Source organism: Oncorhynchus clarkii, chromosome 21 (assembly GCF_045791955.1).
Source record: "Oncorhynchus clarkii lewisi isolate Uvic-CL-2024 chromosome 21, UVic_Ocla_1.0, whole genome shotgun sequence".
Classification (NCBI taxonomy): domain Eukaryota; kingdom Metazoa; phylum Chordata; class Actinopteri; order Salmoniformes; family Salmonidae; genus Oncorhynchus; species Oncorhynchus clarkii.
In genome coordinates, this window is record NC_092167.1 from 8,283,268 (window position 1) to 8,305,117 (window position 21,850).

A 21,850-nucleotide genomic window follows, 5' to 3' on the forward strand; every position below is an offset into this window, starting at 1 on the left:
TAACCTGAATTTAGCAGGCGCAATCGACAGGTCAGTTGGGCTACTTTCTGCACCGGAGTGACTTGACCCAACGCTGGCCAAACAAGATGTAGCTACAAACAAGACAGAGTTAAATGGTTCCAGTCTACCGTGAAGCGTTCATCCGTCTATACAGGTAAAGAGTCGAGCTACATTTTCACATGTTCTACGTTTCCGGCTCGCTAGCTAACATTCAGTGTATGATCTGTGTAGTGATATTATTTCTCTCTCAGAAAGCCATTTGCATTGTTAGTTATAGCATAATGTTATGTAGCTAGTTAACATTGAACCTAGTTGGTTAGCTTTAGCTACCTGCAGATTCATGCATGTAGGAGGAGTTGGGATTATGGGTCATTGTTTAGATAGCTAGCTACATGTCTAAACAAAATACCCCACTATGCAAGTAACTATTTCACTGTACTGTCTAAACAAAATATTCCACTATGCAAATAACCATTTCACCTTCTGTATCCTGTGCATGTGACAAATAAACGTAGATTTTATTTTATATAGTGTGTTTACCAGAGACGGTAATGTGAAGAACAACGTGACCTGCACCAAAGTCAGATTAGGTGGCCAAATAAAATCCCCCGCGGTGCCGTCAGATGGGGAACCCTGACATACAGTATAGTCATACATATATTCATGTCTATACAGCTGTCCAGCTCAACTAGGAAGGGAGGAGAGAGAGATCGAGAGAGAGAGATACAGAGAGAGAGAGATACAGAGAGAGAGAGATACAGAGAGAGAGAGATACAGAGAGAGAGGGATACAGAGAGGAGAGGGATACAGAGAGGAGAGGGATACACAGAGATCGAGAGAGGGGAGGGATAGAGAGAGAGGGATAGAGAGAGAGGGATAGAGAAAGATCGAGAGAGGAGAGGGATAGAGTGATACAGAGAGAGAGAGATATACAGAGAGAGAGAGATCGAGAGAGGAGAGGGATAGAGAGAGAGGGATAGAGAGAGAGGGATAGAGAGAGATCGAGAGAGGAGAGGGATAGAGAGAGGGATACAGAGAGAGAGAGAGATCGAGAGAGGAGAGGGATAGAGAGGAGAGGGATAGAGAGAGAGGGATACAGAGAGAGAGAGAGATCGAGAGAGGGGGATACAGAGAGATCGAGAGAGGAGAGGGATAGAGAGAGGGATACAGAGAGATCGAGAGAGGAGGGGGATAGAGAGGAGAGGGATAGAGAGAGGGGGATACAGAGAGATCGAGAGAGGAGAGGGATAGAGAGAGAGGGATACAGAGAGATCGAGAGAGGAGAGGGATAGAGAGGAGAGGGATAGAGAGAGAGGGATACAGAGAGATCGAGAGAGGAGAGGGATAGAGGGATACAGAGAGAGAGATCAAGAAAGGAGAGGGCTAGAGAGAGAGGGATACAGAGAGATCGAGAGAGGAGAGGGATAGAGAGGAGAGGGATAGAGAGAGGGATACAGAGAGATCGAGAGAGGAGAGGGATAGAGAGGAGAGGGATAGAGAGAGGGATACAGAGAGATCGAGAGAGGAGAGGGATAGAGAGGAGAGAGATCGAGAGGAGAGGGATAGAGAGAGATCGAGAGAGGAGAGGGATAGAGAGGAGAGGGTTACAGAGAGATCGAGAGAGGAGAGGGATAGAGAGAGAGGGATAGAGAGGGAGATCAAGAGAGTGACGGTCATCAACTTTTTTTATGCATTTCATTTTACGAAACCATAAGACCAAACTTATTCAAAAGAAAAAAGTGGGACCTCCTTGCTAAATATATTCTATCCACTGTCTTGGCACGTTGTGATTTATCCACCGTCTTGGAAACGCTGTGATTTATCCACCGTCTTGGAAACGGTGTGATTTATCCACTGTCTTGGCACGTTGTGATTTATCCACCGTCTTGGCACGTTGTGATTTATCCACCGTCTTGGCACGTTGTGATTTATCCACCGTCTTGGCACGTTGTGATTTATCCACCGTCTTGGCACGTTGTGATTTATCCACCGTCTTGGAAACGCTGTGATTTATCCACCGTCTTGGAAACGTTGTGATTTATCCACAGTCTTGGAAACGCTGTGATTTATCCACCGTCTTGGAAACGCTATGATTTATCCACCGTCTTGGAAACGGTGTGATTTATCCACCGTCTTGGAAACGCTGTGATTTATCCACCGTCTTGGAAACGGTGTGATTTATCCACCGTCTTGGAAACGCTGTGATTTATCCACCGTCTTGGAAACACTGATTTATCCACCGTCTTGGAAACGCTGTGATTTATCCACCGTCTTGGAAACGCTGTGATTTATCCACAGTCTTGGAAACACTGTGATTTATCCACCATCTTGGAAACGCTATGATTTATCCACAGTCTAGGAAACGGTGTGATTTATCCACCGTCTTGGAAACGCTGTGATTTATCCACCATCTTGGAAACGCTGTGATTTATCCACCGTCTTGGAAACGCTGTGATTTATCCACCGTCTTGGAAACGCTCTGATTTATCCACCGTCTTGGAAACGCTCTGATTTATCCACAGTCTAGGAAACGGTGTGATTTATCCACCGTCTTGGAAACGCTATGATTTATCCACAGTCTTGGAAACGCTGTGATTTATCCACCGTCTTGGAAACGCTGTGATTTATCCACAGTCTAGGAAACGGTGTGATTTATCCACCGTCTTGGAAACGCTTTGATTTATCCACAGTCTTGGAAACGGTGTGATTTATCCACCGTCTTGGAAACGCTCTGATTTATCCACAGTCTTGGAAACGGTGTGATTTATCCACAGTCTTGGAAACGCTGTGATTTATCCACCGTCTTGGAAACGCTGTGATTTATCCACCGTCTTGGAAACTCTGTGATTTATCCACCATCTTGGAAACGCTATGATTTATCCACAGTCTTGGAAACGCTGTGATTTATCCACCATCTTGGAAACGCTATGATTTATCCACAGTCTTGGAAACGGTGTGATTTATCCACCGTCTTGGAAACGCTGTGATTTATCCACCGTCTTGGAAACGGTGTGATTTATCCACAGTCTTGGAAACGGTGTGATTTATCCACCGTCTTGGAAACGCTGTGATTTATCCACCGTCTTGGAAACGCTATGATTTATCCACAGTCTTGGAAACGCTGTGATTTATCCACCGTCTTGGAAACGGTTAGATTTATCCCAGAACAAGTGCTAGTATACAAGACCAAGGAGGCAGGAAGGAATGTGTTTGTGTGTCTGACACTTCCACTGCTATGTACAGGTCAGAACCTCAAACTACAATGACAGTCTGGCCTCCCATTCATCATCTCCCCTTCCATGGGCTGGGTCCCAATTCTCTGGAAACAGCCTTCTTCCCTTGGCCTCTTTCCTTATGTCCTGTGCTGTCCTGTGCTCTCCTAATAGGAAGTACTTGTCCTTGCTAATTCGGTTTTCCAAACGAGTGTTAAGTGTATATGTAGTATAATAACCTACACTATATGCTATGATTTCTATGGATTTGCAGGAAAGGTGGTGAGGGAAGGATGCTATTTTCCCATATTGAGACGCACCCCAAGTCAACCTTGTGGCTCCTGACACAATACTGATTGAAGAGGGATTTCCAGCGGCACTAATGAATCCAATCTGAAGGTTTTCCCGACCACGGTCATGGACTCAGAGAATTCCCAAAACGCTGCTGTCAACGGAGAGTCCGTCAACGTCACCACTAGAAGAAAACACTCCCTCCGTACTGCCATAACGGCTAATTTGGTCAAAAACGAGTTAGTCATTTTTGCTACATTAAATACATGCTTAATCATGTGGACAAGTATCCTGTCTATATTGTGTTTTGGAGAAAATGGGGGTCATGTTAGCAGTAACTGCATAAAGTTACTGTGAAAACAAGGTAAATAAAAGCCATTTTTCTCAGTTCCAAGCTATGAACAGTTACTGCCATTTTGCTTTTTGGTAGGGCAGCATAGATAAGGAATGAGGTGGTGATGAGGTGTGTGTGTGTGTGTATTAGTGTGTGTGCGTGCTTGCGTGTGTGTGTGTACATGTACCTAAGGCGAGAAAGAAGAGATGGAGGAAAGAAGAGGTAGAACAGGAGGAAAAGAGAGCCGGAAGAAGAGAGAATGATTGACAAAGAGTGACAGAGAGACTGGGTCTCTGTCTCTATAGAGGAAGAGGGAGGAGAGAGGAAGAGTGACAGAGAGACTGGGTATCTGTCTCTATAGAGAAAGAGGGAGGAAGAGTGAGAGTGACAGAGACTGGGTCTCTGTCTCTATAGAGGAAGAGGGAGGAGAGAGGAAGAGTGACAGAGAGACTGGGTCTCTGTCTCTATAGAGGTTGAGGGAGGAAGAGTGAGAGTGACAGAGAGACTGGGTCTCTGTCTCTATAGAGGAAGAGGGAGGAGAGAGGAAGAGTGACAGAGAGACTGGGTCTCTGTCTCTATAGAGGTTGAGGGAGGAAGAGTGAGAGTGACAGAGAGACTGGGTCTCTGTCTCTATAGAGGAAGAGGGAGGAGAGAGGAAGAGTGATAAAGAGTGACAGAGAGACTGGGTCTGTCTCTATAGAGGAAGAGGGAGGAGAGAGGAAGAGTAGGGAGTGAACAAATGAGTGATGGAGAGACTGACAGCAAGACCAAAAGACAGAGCAAGAGAGAAAAGACAGACAGACGTGAAAAAGACGGAGATGGGCTGAGTGAGAAAACAATATCTAGACTTTTGTGTTTCACACACACACACACCTTAATCAACTACTGATTATCCCTCCCCCACTCCAGACAGAGCCAGAAGCAGACTGACGCCAACATAAGATAGATTAAAAACAGGGCTATACATATGCTGTAGACATGCCACAGTGATAATGCTTCCTTCCTTTAGTCGTTGAACCACTGATCACACAAATACACAAACACGCTCACAATCAAACCTAATTTTATTTGTCACATGTGCCAAAGACAACAGCCTTCGTGAAACGCTTACTTACAAGCCCTTAACCAACAATGCAGCTTTAAGAAAATACCTATTAAAAAAAAGAGATAAGAGGGCCTCCCGGGTAGCGCAGTGGTTAAGACTCTGGGTTCGCGCCCAAGCTCTGTCGCGACCGGGAGGTCCGTGGGGCAACGCACAATTGGCCTATTGTCGTCCGGGTTAGGGAGGGTTTGGCCGGTGGGGAAATCCTTGTCTCATCGCGCACCAGCAACTCCTGCGGGCGCAGTGTGTGCAAACCAAGGTTGCCAGGTGCACGGTGTTTCCTCCGACACATTGGTGCGGTTGGCTTCCGGGTTGGCGCTCTGTTAAGAAGCAGTGCGGCTTGGTTGGGGTGTGTATCGGAGGATGCATGACTTTCAACCTTCGTCTCTCCCGAGCCCGTACGTGAGTTGTAGCGATGAGACAAGATAGTAGCTACTAAAACAATTGGAAACCACGAAATTGGGGAGAAAAAATAAAAAAGAGATAAGAGTAGAGTAACAAATATTTAAAGAACCACAATAAATAACAATAGCGGGGCTATAGACAGGGTGTACTGTCTATAGACAGGGTGTACTGGTACAGAGTCAATGTGGAGGCTATAGACAGGGTGTACTGTCTATAGACAGGGTGTACTGGTACAGAGTCAATGTGGAGGCTATAGACAGGGTGTACTGGTACAGAGTCAATGTGGAGGCTATAGACAGGGTGTACTGGTACAGAGTCAATGTGGAGGCTATAGACAGGGTGTACTGGTACAGAGTCAATGTGGAGGCTATAGACAGGGTGTACTGTCTATAGACAGGGTGTACTGGTACAGAGTCAATGTGGAGGCTATAGACAGGGTGTACTGGTACAGAGTCAATGTGGAGGCTATAGACAGGGTGTACTGGTACAGAGTCAATGTGGAGGCTATAGACAGGGTGTACTGTCTATAGACAGGGTGTACTGGTACAGAGTCAATGTGGAGGCTATAGACAGGGTGTACTGGTACAGAGTCAATGTGGAGGCTATAGACAGGGTGTACTGGTACAGAGTCAATGTGGAGGCTATAGACAGGGTGTACTGGTACAGAGTCAATGTGGAGGCTATAGACAGGGTGTACTGGTACAGAGTCAATGTGGAGGCTATAGACAGGGTGTACTGGTACAGAGTCAATGTGGAGGCTATAGACAGGGTGTACTGTCTATAGACAGGGTGTACTGGTACAGAGTCAATGTGGAGGCTATAGACAGGGTGTACTGTCTATAGACAGGGTGTACTGGTACAGAGTCAATGTGGAGGCTATAGACAGGGTGTACTGTCTATAGACAGGGTGTACCGGTACAGAGTCAATGTAAAGGCTAGACAGGGTGTACTGGTACAGAGTCAATGTGGAGGCTATAGACAGGGTGTACTGTCTATAGACAGACTGTACTGTCTATAGACAGGGTGTACTGGTACAGAGTCAATGTGGAGGCTATAGACAGGGTGTACTGGTACAGAGTCAATGTGGAGGCTATAGACAGGGTGTACTGTCTATAGACAGGGTGTACTGGTACAGAGTCAATGTGGAGGCTATAGACAGGGTGTACTGGTACAGAGTCAATGTGGAGGCTATAGACAGGGTGTACTGTCTATAGACAGGGTGTACTGGTACAGAGTCAATGTGGAGGCTATAGACAGGGTGTACTGGTACAGAGTCAATGTGGAGGCTATAGACAGGGTGTACTGTCTATAGACAGGGTGTACTGGTACAGAGTCAATGTGGAGGCTATAGACAGGGTGTACTGGTACAGAGTCAATGTGGAGGCTATAGACAGGGTGTACTGTCTATAGACAGGGTGTACTGGTACAGAGTCAATGTGGAGGCTATAGACAGGGTGTACTGGTACAGAGTCAATATGGAGGCTATAGACAGGGTGTACTGTCTATAGACAGGGTGTACCGGTACAAAGTCAATGTGGAGGCTATAGACAGGGTGTACTGTCTATAGACAGGGTGTACTGTCTATAGACAGGGTGTACTGGTACAGAGTCAATGTGGAGGCTATAGACAGGGTGTACTGTCTATAGACAGGGTACAGAGTCGAGGTAATATGTACATACGGGGTAGGTGTAGGTAGAGTTATGAAAGGTGACTACGCAAATAGTCTGGGTAGCCATTTGATGAATTGTTCCACTTGCCGTGCGATAGCAGAGAGAACAGTCTATGACTTGGGTGGCTGGAGTCTTTGACAATTTTTAGGGCCTTCCTCTGACACCGCCTGGTATAAAGGTCCTGGATGGCAGGCAGCTTAACCCCGTGATGTACTGTGCCATACACACTCTGTGGTGCCTTGCAGTCGGAGGCAGAGCTTTTGCCATACCCGGCAGTGATGCAACCCATCATGATGCTCTCGATGGTGCAGCTGTAATATATTTAAATGAGTGGACTGTGGAATGCTTGTTATCTGTAATGAATGTTTTACAATGCGTTTTCTTAGCCACACACAGTGAGCTCTGGAATGTCCTAACGATTTGTACTGTTACACAGGGTAAATACACACAGCATCTCTCTAATGTTCACAGAACTAAAGGAAACTTAATCAAATCTCAAGAGTTATGTTGAGTACGTGAGAGAGAGAGAGAGAGAGAGAGAGAGAGAGAGAGAGATCCAGGACAGCAACACAATTAGAAAACAAAAAAAATCATTACTTGACACATTGGAAAGAATTTACAAAAAAAACAGAGCAAACAAATGCTTTTTGGCCTTAAACAGAGAGTACACAGTGGCAGAATACCTGACCACTGTGACTGACCCAAAATTAAGGAAAACTTTGACTATATACAGTGAGCATAGCCTTGCTATTGAGAAAGGCCGCCGTAGGCAGACTTGGCTCTAAAGAGAAGACAGGCAATGTGCACACTGCCCACAAAATGGGGTGGAAACCGAGCTGCACTTCCCAACCTCCTGCCAAATGTATGCCCATATTAGAGACACATTTCCCTCAGAGTAAACAGATCAACAAAAAATAAAAAAAATAATCCAATTTTGATAAACTTCCATATCTATTGGGTGAAATACCAGTGTGTCACAGCAGCAAGATTTGTGACCTGTTGGCACAAAAAAAAGGTGAAGAACAAACAATTGTAAATACAACCCATATTTGTTGATTTATTTTCCCTTTCGTACTTTATTTGCACATCGTTACAACACTGTATATAGACATAATGAATATAACAAATGTCTTTATTCTTTTGGAACTTGTGTGAGTGTAATGTTTCTTGTTAATTTTTTATTGTTTATTTCACTTTTGTTTATTTTCTACTTCACTTGCTTTGGCAATGTAAACATACGTTTCCCATGCCAATAAAGCCCTTAAATTGAATTGAAACTGAATTGAGAGAGTGTGTGTGTGTGATCCCACTTTACATTCTCCACAGTTAACCCCTGACCCACGTCTACCCCTCCTCCAGACTACTCCTTTACATCTCCCCATCCTGTATCTTTATGGATGGTCTGTTACACCCCTCCCACACACACACACACACACACACACACACACACACACACACACACACACACACACACACACACACACACACACACACGGTGGTCTTCCCATATGGTTGGTTTAGTCACACATACGCGTCAGAGGTGGTCGTCCCAGACTAGGCGGTTGAGGAAACACACACACACATATCTGTGTTGGCCTGCCAAGGCTAGCGGTTCAGTCTAGTGGTCCACTACACCATGGGTGCTGCTGTGGTGGGAAAAAGTGAAATTTATTACTGATTCTACGTGTTATAATAAGACCAATTCTGAGTGTTGTGGTTAGAAACTATTACAGAAAATAAACAGTATTTTATGTTATTTCCTCTCTGGTCTTCATAGACCGATACATACTGGGAAAATGAGCGAGGACTAATCACTAGCTCTCTATGTGTGAAATTACAGTGTTGTGGGGACTCCGGGATGTTAGGCTTCTAGGCAGAGTTGCAAAGAAAAAGCCATCTCTCAGACTGGCCAATAAAAAGGAAAGATGGGCAAAAGAACACAGACACTGTATAGAAGAACTCTGCCTAGAAGGCCAGAATCCCGGGGTCGCCTCTTCACTGTTGACGTTGAGACTGGTGTTTTGCGGGGACTATTTAATGAAGCTGCCATTTGAGGACTTGTGAGGCGTCGGTTTCTCAAACTAGACACTAACGTACTTGTCCTTTTGCACCGGGGCCTCCCACTCTATTCTAGTTAGAGCCAGTTTGCGCTGTTCTGTGAAGGGAGTAGTACACAGCGTTGTAACAAGATCTTCAGTTTCTTGGCAATTTCTCACATGGAATAGCCTTCATTTCTCAGAACAAGAATAGACTGATGAGTTTCAGAAGAAAGGTATTTGTTTCTGGCCATTTTGAGCCTGCAATCGAACCCACAAATGCTGATACTCCAGATACTCAACTAGTCTAAAGAAGGCCAGTTTTATTGCTTCTTTAATTAGAACAACAGTTTTCAGCTGTGCTGCCATAATTTCAAAAGGGTTTTCTAATTAGCAGTTAGCCTTTTAAAATGACAACCTTGGATTAGCTAACACAACGTGCCATTGGAACACAGGAGTGATGGTTACTGATAATGGGCCTACATAGATATTCCATTAAAACGTTTCCAGCTACAATAGTCATTTACAACATTAACAATGTCTACACTGTATTTCTGATCAATTTGATATTTTAAATGGACAAAAAAATTTATGCTTTTCTTTCAAAAACAAGGACATTTCTAAGTGACCCCAAACCTTTGAACGGTAGTGTGTGTGTGCGTATGTGTATATATATATATATATATATACATATATATACACACACATACATACACACACACCATTCTGTTTTAGTGATCTGCTTAAGATTCCAACACAAGCAACAGAACACAGAAAATACACGCACGCACACACAGTATCTGTCTCTCCAATCTCTCTGTTTAAATTGGCACAGAGCGACAGAGACAAGCCTCCCCTGCGTTTATTTTTTGTGTGTTCTGCTGCTTATGTTGAAGCCTTTAGCGGATCACTGCTGTGTGTGTGTGTGTGTGTGTGTCCCCTCTGAGAATCACCACCTCTTCTCACATCACTTCAGCACTGTTTGTTTGTGAAGCAGGATGACATATTGTACTCTCAGCCACACACTGATCAAAGGGGGTTCTCTCTGTGTTTGTGCAATTGTAGAACCCCTTCAGTGACAGTAGCCACTAGAACAAGGAGTAACGATAGCAAGCACCGACAACAACCAGTACTTGACTCTCCTGTGTAGCTAGAGTGTTCAACATATCTGGCATGTGTTGGCTTTTAAAAATGTTCCTTCTTTCATCACACAATCATCCTCATCATTTCCCACATATTGTAATGGACCAGCATTATTGTCATGTGGTAACGCTAGTCATCACTGTAATAACTGTCTGATTCCCTAATAGACCTACAGTCACAAATCCATCTTCATCATTACTGTGCCTCTACATAAAACCAGGCGCTGATACATGCAGAAGTTAACATAATCAACTGTACACGTGAACTAGAGGTCGACCGATTAATCGGAATGGCCGATTAATTAGGGCCGATTTCAAGTTTTCATAACAATCAGAACTCGGTATTTTTGGACACCGATTTGGCCGATTGTTTTTATTTTTTATACCTTTATTTAAAATTGGCAAGTTAGTTAAGAACACATTCTTATTTTCAATGACGGCCTAGGAACTGTGGGTTAACTGCCTTGTTCAGGGGCAGAACGACAGATTTTTACCTTGTCAGCTCGGGGATTCAATCTTGCAACCTTACAGTTAACTAGTCCAACGCTCTAACCACCTGCCTCTCATTGCCTGCCTGTTACGTGAATGCAGTAAGAAGCCAAGGTAAGTTGCTAGCTAGCATTAAACTTATCTTATAAAAATCAATCAATCATAATCACTAGTTAACTACACATGGTTGATGATATTACTAGTTTATCTAGCGTGTCCTGCGTTGCATATAATCGATGCGGTGGCATTTGCTGAAAAAGGACTGTTGTTGCTCCAACGTGTATCTAACCATAAACATCTATGCCTTTCTTAAAATCAATACACAGAAGTATATATTTTTAAACCTGCATATTTAGCTCAAATAAATCCATGTTAGCAGGCAATATTAACCAGGTGAAATTGTGTCACTTCTCTTGCGTTCATTGCACGCAGAGTCAGGGTATATGCGATAATAATAAACGTTTTGTTTTCGAAATGATAGTTTCTGGATTCGACCATATTAATGACCAAAGGCTCGTATTTCTGTGTGTTATTATGTTATAATTAAGTCTATGATTTGATAGAGTAGTCTGACTGAGTGATGGTAGGCAGCAGCAGGCTCATAAGCATTCATTCAAACAGCAATTTAGTGCATTTTGCCGGCAGCTCTTTGCTGTGCTTCAAGCATTGCACGGTTTATGACTTCAAGCCTATGAAATCCCGAGATTAGGCTTGTGTAACCGATGTGAAATGGCTAGCTAGTTAGCGGGGTGAGCGCTAATAGCGTTTCAAACATCACTCGCTCTGAGACTTGGAGTAGTTGTTCCCCTTGCTCTGCAAGGGCCCCAGCTTTTGTGGAGCGATGGGTAACGCTGCTTCAGGCTGTTGTCGATGTGTTCCTGGTCCGAGCCCAGGTAGGGGCGAGGAGAGGGATGGAAGCTATACTGTTACACTGGCAATACTAAAGTGCCTATTAGAACATCCAATAGTCAATGGTATCTGAAATACAAATGGTATAGAGAGAAATAGTCCTATAATTCCTATATTAACTACAACCTAAAACTTCTTACCTGGGAATATTGAAGATTCATGTTAAAAGGAACCACCAGCTTTCATATGTTCTCATGTTCTGAGCAAGGAACTGAAACGTTAGCTTTCTTACATGGAACATATTGCACTTTTACTTTCTTCTTCAACACTTTGTTTTTACATTATTTAAACCAAATTGAACAGGTTTCATTATTTATTTGAGGCTAAATTGATTTTTATATATGTATTATATTAAGTTAAAATAAGTGTTCATTCAGTATTGTTGTAATTGTCATTATTACAAATACATAAAATAATAAAAAATTGGCCGATTAATTGGTATCGGCTTTTTTGGTCCTCCAATAATCGATATCGGCGTTGAAAAATCATGATCAGTCGACCTCTAACGTGAACTACGACCGTGTACACATGAACCACGACCGAGTACACCTAGTACACGTGAACCACGACCGAGTACACCTAGTACACGTGAACCACGACCGTGTACACCTAGTACACATGAACTACAACCGAGTCCACGTGAACCACGACCGTGTACACCTAGTACACGTGAACCACGACCGTGTACACCTAGTATACATGAACTACGACCGTGTACACGTGAACTACGACCGTGTACACCTAGTATACGTGAACTACGACCATGTACACCTAGTATACGTGAACTATGACCGTGTCCAGCTAGTATATATGAACTATGCCCGTGTACAGCTAGTATATATGAACTATGCCCGTGTACAGCTAGTATATGTGAACTATGCCCGTGTACAGCTAGTATATATTAACTATGCCCGTGTACAGCTAGTATATGTGAACTATGCCCGTGTACACCTAGTATACGTGAACTATGACCGTGTACAGCTAGTATGTGTGAACTATGCCCGTGTACAGCTAGTATATATGAACTATGCCGGACTACACCTAGTATACGTGAACTATAACCGTGTACAGCTAGTATGTGTGAACTATGACCGTGTCCAGCTAGTATATGTGAACCAAATTGAACAGGTTTCATTATTTATTTGAGGCTAAATTGATTTTTATATATGTATTATATTAAGTTAAAATAAGTGTTCATTCAGTATTGTTGTAATTGTCATTATTACAAATACATAAAATAATAAAAAATTGGCCGATTAATTGGTATCGGCTTTTTTGGTCCTCCAATAATCGATATCGGCGTTGAAAAATCATGATCAGTCGACCTCTAACGTGAACTACGACCGTGTACACATGAACCACGACCGAGTACACCTAGTACACGTGAACCACGACCGAGTACACCTAGTACACGTGAACCACGACCGTGTACACCTAGTACACATGAACTACAACCGAGTCCACGTGAACCACGACCGTGTACACCTAGTACACGTGAACCACGACCGTGTACACCTAGTATACATGAACTACGACCGTGTACACGTGAACTACGACCGTGTACACCTAGTATACGTGAACTACGACCATGTACACCTAGTATACGTGAACTATGACCGTGTCCAGCTAGTATATATGAACTATGCCCGTGTACAGCTAGTATATATGAACTATGCCCGTGTACAGCTAGTATATATGTATGCCCGTGTACAGCTATATATGCCCCGTGTACAGCTAGTATATATTAACTATGCCCGTGTACAGCTAGTATATGTGAACTATGCCCGTGTACACCTAGTATACGTGAACTATGACCGTGTACAGCTAGTATGTGTGAACTATGCCCGTGTACAGCTAGTATATATGAACTATGCCGGACTACACCTAGTATACGTGAACTATAACCGTGTACAGCTAGTATGTGTGAACTATGACCGTGTCCAGCTAGTATATGTGAACTATGACCATGTACAGCTAGTATATATGAACTATGCCCGTGTACAGCTAGTATATATGCACTATGCCGGTGTACACCTAGTATACGTGAACTATGACTGTGTACAGCTAGTATGTGTGAACTATGACCGTGTACAGCTAGTATGTGTGAACTATGACCGTGTACAGCTAGTATGTGTGAACTATGACAGTGTACAGCTAGTATGTGTGAACTATGCCGGTGTACAGCTAGTATGTGTGAACTATGCCGGTGTACACCTAGTATACGTGAACTATGACCGTGTACAGCTAGTATGTGTGAACTATGCCGGTGTACACCTAGTATACGTGAACTATGACCGTGTACAGCTAGTATATGTGAACTATGACCATGTACAGCTAGTATATGTGAACTATGTGATGCCAGCAGTCTTGTGGGACTGGTACAAAATGAAACTTCAAAATACTGTACTACATGGCAGTTGATATGTACATATTGTTGTTTGATTCCTTTTCCAAATTTAACTGTAAGATGTAAATATTGGTGTTTTTATTGTTCCTGGAGGCTGTTGCCATGGTGATGTACAAGCCTACCCTTTAGCTCCATCGCTTCACGTGCAGTTTAAGCACGCGCACAAACACAGTTCCCATGCTCCCCCTCCCTCTTGCTTCCAATTCTCTCTTCCTTCATAGGCGTACGCCCTTCCCATCTTCAACTGTCTTGTTCCTCACTCTCTCCCATCAGTGCACCCCAACACGGCTGTAAAAGCAAAGCACTGCTGCACAGCCTGAGGTGATGCTCCTCCCGTACGCCCGGTCCTTTGACCTAACTGATCACCTAGTCCTCTCTTCTTTACTGATAGAGATGGAAGGAGAGGCCTGGAGGAAAGGGACTATTCACAGTCTAAAGTTGTCTTTATACGAGGCTACAAGGTTCCGTTTTGGCCTGAGAGACTATCCTTTTATGAGTTTACAGCATAACATTCCGCCAGCCATTCAGCAACATATCACAAACACTTGGACTATGTTATGATCATAAATGGAGGGACCCAATAGAACGTCCCAAACAATACTAATTGCGCTGAGACCAGGGTGAAATTGACAAATATATCTACAATGTAACATCAACATTTGCAGTAGCAATTGATATGCGTATTAGGCTACAGGTCATTGCTGGCAACACCACCTTCAGACAAAACCATGCATCATTATAATGTATAGCCAGGGTCAGTGTAAAAGTGCACAACAATTTGACAGCTGTCAAGATTGATGTAGCCAATCTTATGCACAGTTTGTGCGCCGAGTTTATACGCAAATCCCCTTCTCCGACACAAAGACTACAACCAGGCTTTAGCAGAGGCTGCCTCTGGCTTTCCTGAATTCACAAAGTAATTGGTCTCATGACATGTCAGTTTGCGTAAAAGTGCTATGCTCCAACTTTGGCGCAACAGCCCGTCTTTTTCAACGTAGACCATCAATATAAGTATGTCAATAGTAGTATCAACAAGGCAATCATCATATGACATGAACATGTATGTTGACGACTTCGTTTACCTCAGTAGGTTTGGCAGAGGTATGGAGCCCGAGGCTGTCCCCAGGATTCCCCTTTTCCCACTCAGTAATTTCTCCACCAGGACCACATTCCCGGTCCGGGCCGCTTCTAGTAGTTCTTGTTCCTTCCCCATCCCGACCGAACTTCTTATAATCCCGGATTTCTAATCCAAAACCGGTATGTAGAAAGAGAATAACGGCGGTGGGGATCCCCCTTCACTGTATCTTGTGAAAAAACATCTCAGTGTGTTCTTTTTACTGCATGTTGCAGTAAGCGTTCCCTCAAATGGGTAGGTTACCGTCTGAGGTGTGCTGCAAGGTTGGCAGGCTCAGTTGCAGAACGAGTCCATTGTCGAACCGAACGCAGGAATGAAGAACCGTAAATAGCGCATTTTGCACGGTGCTGCCTGCTGCAGCTGGCTCGAGGGAACTAAGAACAAGCCGGTTGCCAAACCCAGACCGCCACTCGCTCTCTTCTCTCTCCGTTCGGCTATTTTCTCCTCTCTTCTCTCTCCGTGTAGCCCAACAAACACGCTGTGTCGTGTCCTCTCGTTGTATATCTGTCTGTTATTGTAGCATCCCAATCGCTCCCTCTTTCTTTCTCAGTTCTCCACTTTCTTCGAACCGCACTCAGTGCCTAATGGTATCCTGCCTAATACAACGTTGTACAGTATGGGCGTGGATAGCGGGTTACAGCACCAACCGGAGGCGAAAAGGCTTTGTTATTTATTTGCTAATTTAAGAAAGTCACAGGTTATATAAAAAGGCTCCTATATTCGGTTAGCAGTCAGCTTTAGGAAGAATATCGATTTGTATATTCCACTATTGAGCGAATAACGGGTGCACATTTCATTATTATTGGTTTATCAAGATAACCGTCCAAAATACATAAATCAGTGGATGCTGTATAACAAATATATAGTGAAAATAATAGCAGCCTTGGTCTATGCCACCTGTTTGTGTGACAAAACAAGCAAGAGACCCATGTTTTTTGATGGGCTGCTCTGTCCATTGACAGGCTTGGATTGAGACACACCCCTTTGTGAATCTCCTCCTCCCTTGCCAGAAGATTTTAAAATGTTTTATTTAAACTTTATTTACCTAGGCAAGTCATTTAAGAACAAATTCTTATTTACAATGACGGCCTACTCTGGCCAAACCCTCCCCTAAACCGGACAACCCTGGGCCAATTGTGCACCGCCCTATGGGACTCCCAATCACGACCGGTTGTGATACAGCCAGTTGTGTGATTGTGCCCTGGCTCCTGTCTGGACCTCTGATGTGAGCTCAGTGCATTGCTTCCTGTATTGCTGGGAAGAGAAGAACGTCCTATTGAGAGGAGGGTGATGGAGAAAACCATAGAGAGTAGTACTTCATATAGCCTACTAAACAAGAGTGAGGAGAGGAATCTCCTTGCCAGAGAGAGAGAGAAGCAGCTGCAGCCCCATCGGGTGTTGGATAGAGATACTACAATCTGACTGTCAGGGGAGAGCAGCGAAGCTGATCTCATAAGCCAAATCTATTCCATAGCAGAACCACAGACACATACAAGACAGTCCTTGTTTCACTCCATTGTTTAGCTGTCGTTCGGTCATTTCATTGGTGATGAGGAGAAATGTGTGCTTCAAAACGAGTCAAACCTATTAAATGATACGTCTATTTTTTCATTTTCTACTCTTCTCCTTTCTGATTTAGAACTGGATTATATGACATTCAGCAAGGCAAAACGTTTTGGAACATTCAGATCAAAATATGCTATAAAAAACTAAGTTTAACTCTGAAACATTTCTATCTGCAACATTTGACTATTGAATGTGGCTCTGGGTGACAACAGGGGAACCTACAATACCCATACCTACCAGTAGATGTCAGACTCGGACTGCTTTTCTGTCTTCATCAAGGACGTTGGCAGCATACAACAGTGGACAGTAAGGGCTCTGTCTCAATCCATCCATGTCCTCTCCTTGACTACTCAGATTCGAAAGACCTGACCACAATTAACTATAAGCAGTCTAGCACATTTAATATGGCCGACAACACAGGGCCATTTTTTTGATCTGCAGACAGTGGTTTCTGTTGCTCTTCGCTCATCAGGGGAAGTCCCTTCTTCATAAGGTATTTCGGTGCTGTCCATGACACCTTCTGAAGGCTGCGCCCATCGTGTTGATCTGGCCCAATCTGAGCCAGGTGGCTTGTCCACTGCTCCTCCCACTTAAGCCAGAGCCATTTAGATGCCTTCTCTGGCTCCTTTTCAGTTAATCTTTCCTCAATTCCTTTTCAAAAAACACTGGAGAAGGCCTGAGTGGAGGGATCTTAGACCATCCCCTTCAATACGTTTGAGAATGAGGCCAGGCGATACTCTAGAATCCTTAAATTTAAATCTGGACCTCTAAACCAGTTCCACTGCTTTTTTCTCCTCTAGACCTGGGACACCAGGTGGTGCTATTCATTCTCAGGTAGAACAAAAGAACCAGCAGCACTCTGGACTACCAGGGTAGGATTTGATTACTCCTGGCCTAGGATGTGAGGAGTCACGAATACGTATTGAGAATGAGCCTTGCCTCCTATCTATGTGGCAGACCTTTCACTGTGTTCCCTTTACTCCTCAGTGCCCTCTATTGGTAGACACTTGGTCTTCAATCCCTTGTCAATGTCTGATACTTTCAGCAGCTTCCTCTATCCACTCCTCCCATGGAAGTGTTTGCTCTGTCCCGTTAATGGACTGGTGGAAGTTCCCTTGTGCAGATGCACCAGGTTTAAACCCCCACAATTCAGTAGATAGGCAGATGACCTTGTGTGCACCATGTTTAATAAGATTTACATTTTGTATCATTTATCTGATACTACTCCCCCCCCAGAGGGACTTAGTGAATTCAACTTAAGGGCAATTCCGCCACTTTTCAACCTCATATTCATTATTGCCATCAACATACCTGTCTACATGTTTGAAAATCACTGTTTTTAAAATGTATTTACTTTTGATGTCATTGGGCATAGAAATGTGCCATTTTCAAATATGCAGACACTGGTATTGTGCTGAAGACAATGAAAATGAGGTTGGAATTGCCCTTTAAGGTAGATAGGTAAAACAACCACATCAATCATTGTAAGTAAAAGTTCCCTCAATAGAGAAGCTATCAGTATAATCATTGCTAGTAAGAACAGACAAGTGCAAGGAAGTCAAGTAGAACAGTATGACAACTGAGAAAGACAATTATTGGATACCTTTTTATTTTCATCAGTAGCTCAGCAGCTTCGACAGACAAATATTACAAATCATTTTCTTTTTGTACACAGGTTCTCAGGAGGCAGAGCTCCCAGGAGAGGAGCGGCTGAGCAGGTCAAGGGAGGAGCTATTGTAATGAGGGGGCGGGTCCCTTTGGACCAGGAAGTGGATGAGAAAGTTAACCCCGGGGAGGGCAGCCTTTAAAGTACAATCAAGCATTCAAATCCTACCAGCCATTCAAGTTTTGTCAGTGTTGAGCAGGTAAGTGAACCTGCATCGTATCAAGGTAGAGAGAGAGGACAGCGCAGCTTGGAAAGACATTCAGCTGGACTGAACTAGGCCTAGGCTGAGCTAGGTCCACAATTTGGATAGTTAAGGACTTTAAAGTAGAAAAAGTATGTATTCCCAAACTGTGCCCTTTTTGAAGGACTAGGATGGGGTCATTCGAGTGAGCCTGCCAGTGAAAACCAAAGGAAGACCAGTTGCCATCGTTGGTGTAAACAGAACTACCTTTTCCTTATTCGGTTTTGTTTTAGGGTAGTTGTGTTTTTACTTGATCTCATTGCCATACGGGAACAGAGAACCTGCAGACTGCACCTTTAAAGAGAGGCAAGCCATTGTAATCCGTCAGCAAATCTCATGCTACTACTGGAAACGTCCCTGTGTAAGACGTGAGGCTTCAGACAGAACTGCCTTCTGACTGAATTCTATGTGAGCCAAAAGCATGCTCCAAAGGGGAAATAAAGCTATTCTACAACACTCCAAGGCTTCCCCAACAGACAAGCATGGAGCAGCAGATATGGACACGACTTCACGTGGGTGAAAACTACACATGTATAATTATGCAAATATAGAATGCACGCACAGAAAAGCACATGCCTGTGTTTCCCCTCCTGCACTGGGAGGAGTTACCTAACGTAGCAGGCGTAAAATCAACGCCTGAAACTGGATCCTTTACAACAAATCTTGACGAGAAGGGGGGGGGGGGGGGGGGGGAAGTCAGGGAGGTTCTCTTCTGCAACATTCAACCAATCCAGTACATGTGGAGAAGATGGAGCGTCACCTTGTTAATGTTCAAAAGTGGAAGTCGCGTCACAGGCTCTTTCCATTTCCCCTTAAAACCTGATCGTACGGTGTTGGGCTCGGCAGAGGCGAGAGCTGTATTCATTAGTCGCAGACCTTTGCAAAACAACGTTTCGCAACGGAAACAATTTACTCTAGGAACTTAACGGAAGCAAAGGCCGCAAACAGAACCAACGAGGGGGGACCTACCTGAATTTGTCCAATCGTTGCTAAATGTTTTCCGTTTGGAGTAAATGTTTTTAGTTGCAAAACGTTTTGAACAGAAAATACATTTTGTAAAGGAATCCAAATAATGAATACACCCCAGGCTTTATCCTCATAGGAGAAAAGAGATGGTAACTTGCTCTCCATATTAGTGTTCTTTTCACTGATTGGATGTTCGAGAGATGACAGAATAGTGTTCTCAACCGGATTGGACGATGCTTTCGTACAGGGATCGTATTTACAGTGAATGTAGTTCAAAAGTGCTGGACACACAACTAGCTATTTACATGTAGAAAAATAGTGGGGAATAAACAGTGCAGTGGGACATTATGGGCATTGTAGACATCAACTAGATGGAATGGAAGAAAAGTACATGTGAAAATATATAATTGTATATTTTCCCTTTTCAATTAAATGAAATGCTTGTTTTAGTTACATGACAAATACATGTTGAAAACACACTGCACAACCATTCAGAATTCTGTAGAAAACTTGTGTACGCTTTGCCCCTCATAAGCACATTACCATACACACACCAAATACAATTGGTTCAGCGCTAGATACATTTTTTTCCATAAGCACCAAATGACATGTTCGGTTTCAGCGCAGTGCAAAATAAGTCTATTTTTAAGACATTCCTCCAAAGATATGACATTCAGTGTCTCACCCCACCTAGGCAAGCCCCTCCCATAAAAGGTCATATTACATATAGAAGGTATCGATTCGGGGAGGGCAACTCTTCCCCCCCCCCCCCCGAGACTAACATTCAGGACTCCCACCCCACCTCCCTAGCCCCTCCATTCCACTTGAGGGCTGTTTAATTTAGATTCGTCCCCTCTCCCCTTCATCCCTCCTTAGGAGGCTGCTCTGGCTTGCAGAGTCAGATGAATGGAGAGACTGAACATTAACTTACTGCATAAAGAGAGCAACTCAAAACAAGCATGTGCACTGCAGTCCTAGTCCCAGCCCAGGGATGACACGGCAGCACTGTATGGAGGAGGGGATGGAAGTCTAACACTGTCCACTCTCCAGTTCCTCTACTGGGGGTAGGGATGAGGGTGGTAGGTAGGCTGAAGTGAAAAAGTAGACCCCCTCTCTGGTTTTCAGGGACTGCGTGTGTGTGTTAAGGAGTAGACTTCATGGACTGTGTGTGTGTGTTAAGGAGTAGACTTCATGGACTGTGTGTGTGTGTGGTCTAGTTCTTAGGCGACCAGTTCTTCGTAAGAACAGGCTTGAATGACCTGGCTGATGCTTGAATAATACTTGTGTGATGCTATATCAAGTAGCTCCAGTATCCAGCACCCTCTCTCCTCTCTGCTTCTCCCCTGTGGTGATATGCAGCACTACAGACTGGTGGTCACTGGGCCTCTGGTGGCCTACCGTAGCTGCTGTTCACTTTGAGACTCTTCATGCGGTGTAACAGGGAGTCCTTCTCCATTTGGGCCTCAGCTAGAGCCATCTTGGCTTTGGAGAGCTCCAGTTTCAAACACTCGTTCTCCTCTATCAGCAGCTAGGGGTAAACAGAAGAGATGGTGTTGATAAGCATGGTGGTTAAATTCCTATGAAAGAGTGCAGGGCATAACATTTTATTTTTGGTCCACCAGCCAGTCCGATTTTTTACCAGCCAAAATATTTTCTCCCCGCTAAAATTACACAAAACAAAAAGCGCGGTTTGTAATGTATCCAAAACAAATGCATTACTAGAAAGAAGTAATGTGGTATATTGTTTAATTGAATTTGTGACTTGAGTACACACACAAAATATCACAGAGGAGACAAAGATTTTCACCTGCCCCTTTAAGGGCCGGAGGTTACCATGGTAACGCTACTCCAGTCATGTTTCTGGCTGTGCGATCGAGTCTGACTATTAGAAGCGTCATCTTCGCTTCCCGAGCAGTTGAAACGCAAACATGGAAAAACAGCCTAGCCGGTGAACAAAACAATGTAAATAGCCGAGAAACACAACGTGTCACTTCAGTAGACTTTTGTTTCAAGTAAATTAGACCAACTTTTATTCCTGTCCGCAGCGCTTCTAAAAATGTATATTTCACTCAGCTCTTCACATGCGCAGTGTTGCAGCGCAAAGTGGAATAGGCTACATAGGATTTGCAGTTTTGACTTTGTGCGATTAATTTACAAGCTATGAAACAAAACGGTGGAAATAATTTGAAAATAAATATAACAGTATTTATTTTACATGTGAGCATACTTGCTTATTTTTATTCATAAATGAGAGTGAAATGATCACACTGTGGAGCCCT

At 43.8% G+C, this 21,850-nt stretch overlaps 2 protein-coding genes across 8 annotated transcripts in view; both read right to left on the reverse strand.

The window, feature by feature from the left end:
• The window catches only part of LOC139378448 (ankyrin repeat and sterile alpha motif domain-containing protein 1B-like), a 308,202-nt gene extending 292,449 nt beyond the window's left edge, over positions 1-15,753 (reverse strand). For 2 of the 3 annotated variants that reach the window (XR_011628293.1, XM_071120626.1), the window contains exon 1: positions 15,080-15,461. Coding sequence is in view for 2 of the 3 variants with exons in the window: in XM_071120626.1 (XP_070976727.1) it covers positions 15,080-15,210 (131 nt within the window). In the remaining variant the exon portion in view is untranslated. Of the gene's footprint in view, positions 1-15,079 lie in introns of all 3 variants that reach the window. The other variant, XM_071120627.1, reaches the window with a different exon arrangement.
• Positions 15,754-18,289: 2,536 nt separating this feature from the next.
• Positions 18,290-21,850, reverse strand: part of LOC139378451 (bridge-like lipid transfer protein family member 3B) — a 51,157-nt gene continuing 47,596 nt past the window's right edge. For all 5 annotated transcript variants that reach the window (XM_071120635.1, XM_071120634.1, XM_071120633.1 and 2 more), the window contains one exon: positions 18,290-21,099. In XM_071120635.1, coding sequence (XP_070976736.1) covers positions 20,947-21,099 — 153 coding nt within the window. In that variant the 3' untranslated portion in view covers positions 18,290-20,946. The remainder of the gene's footprint in view (positions 21,100-21,850) is intronic.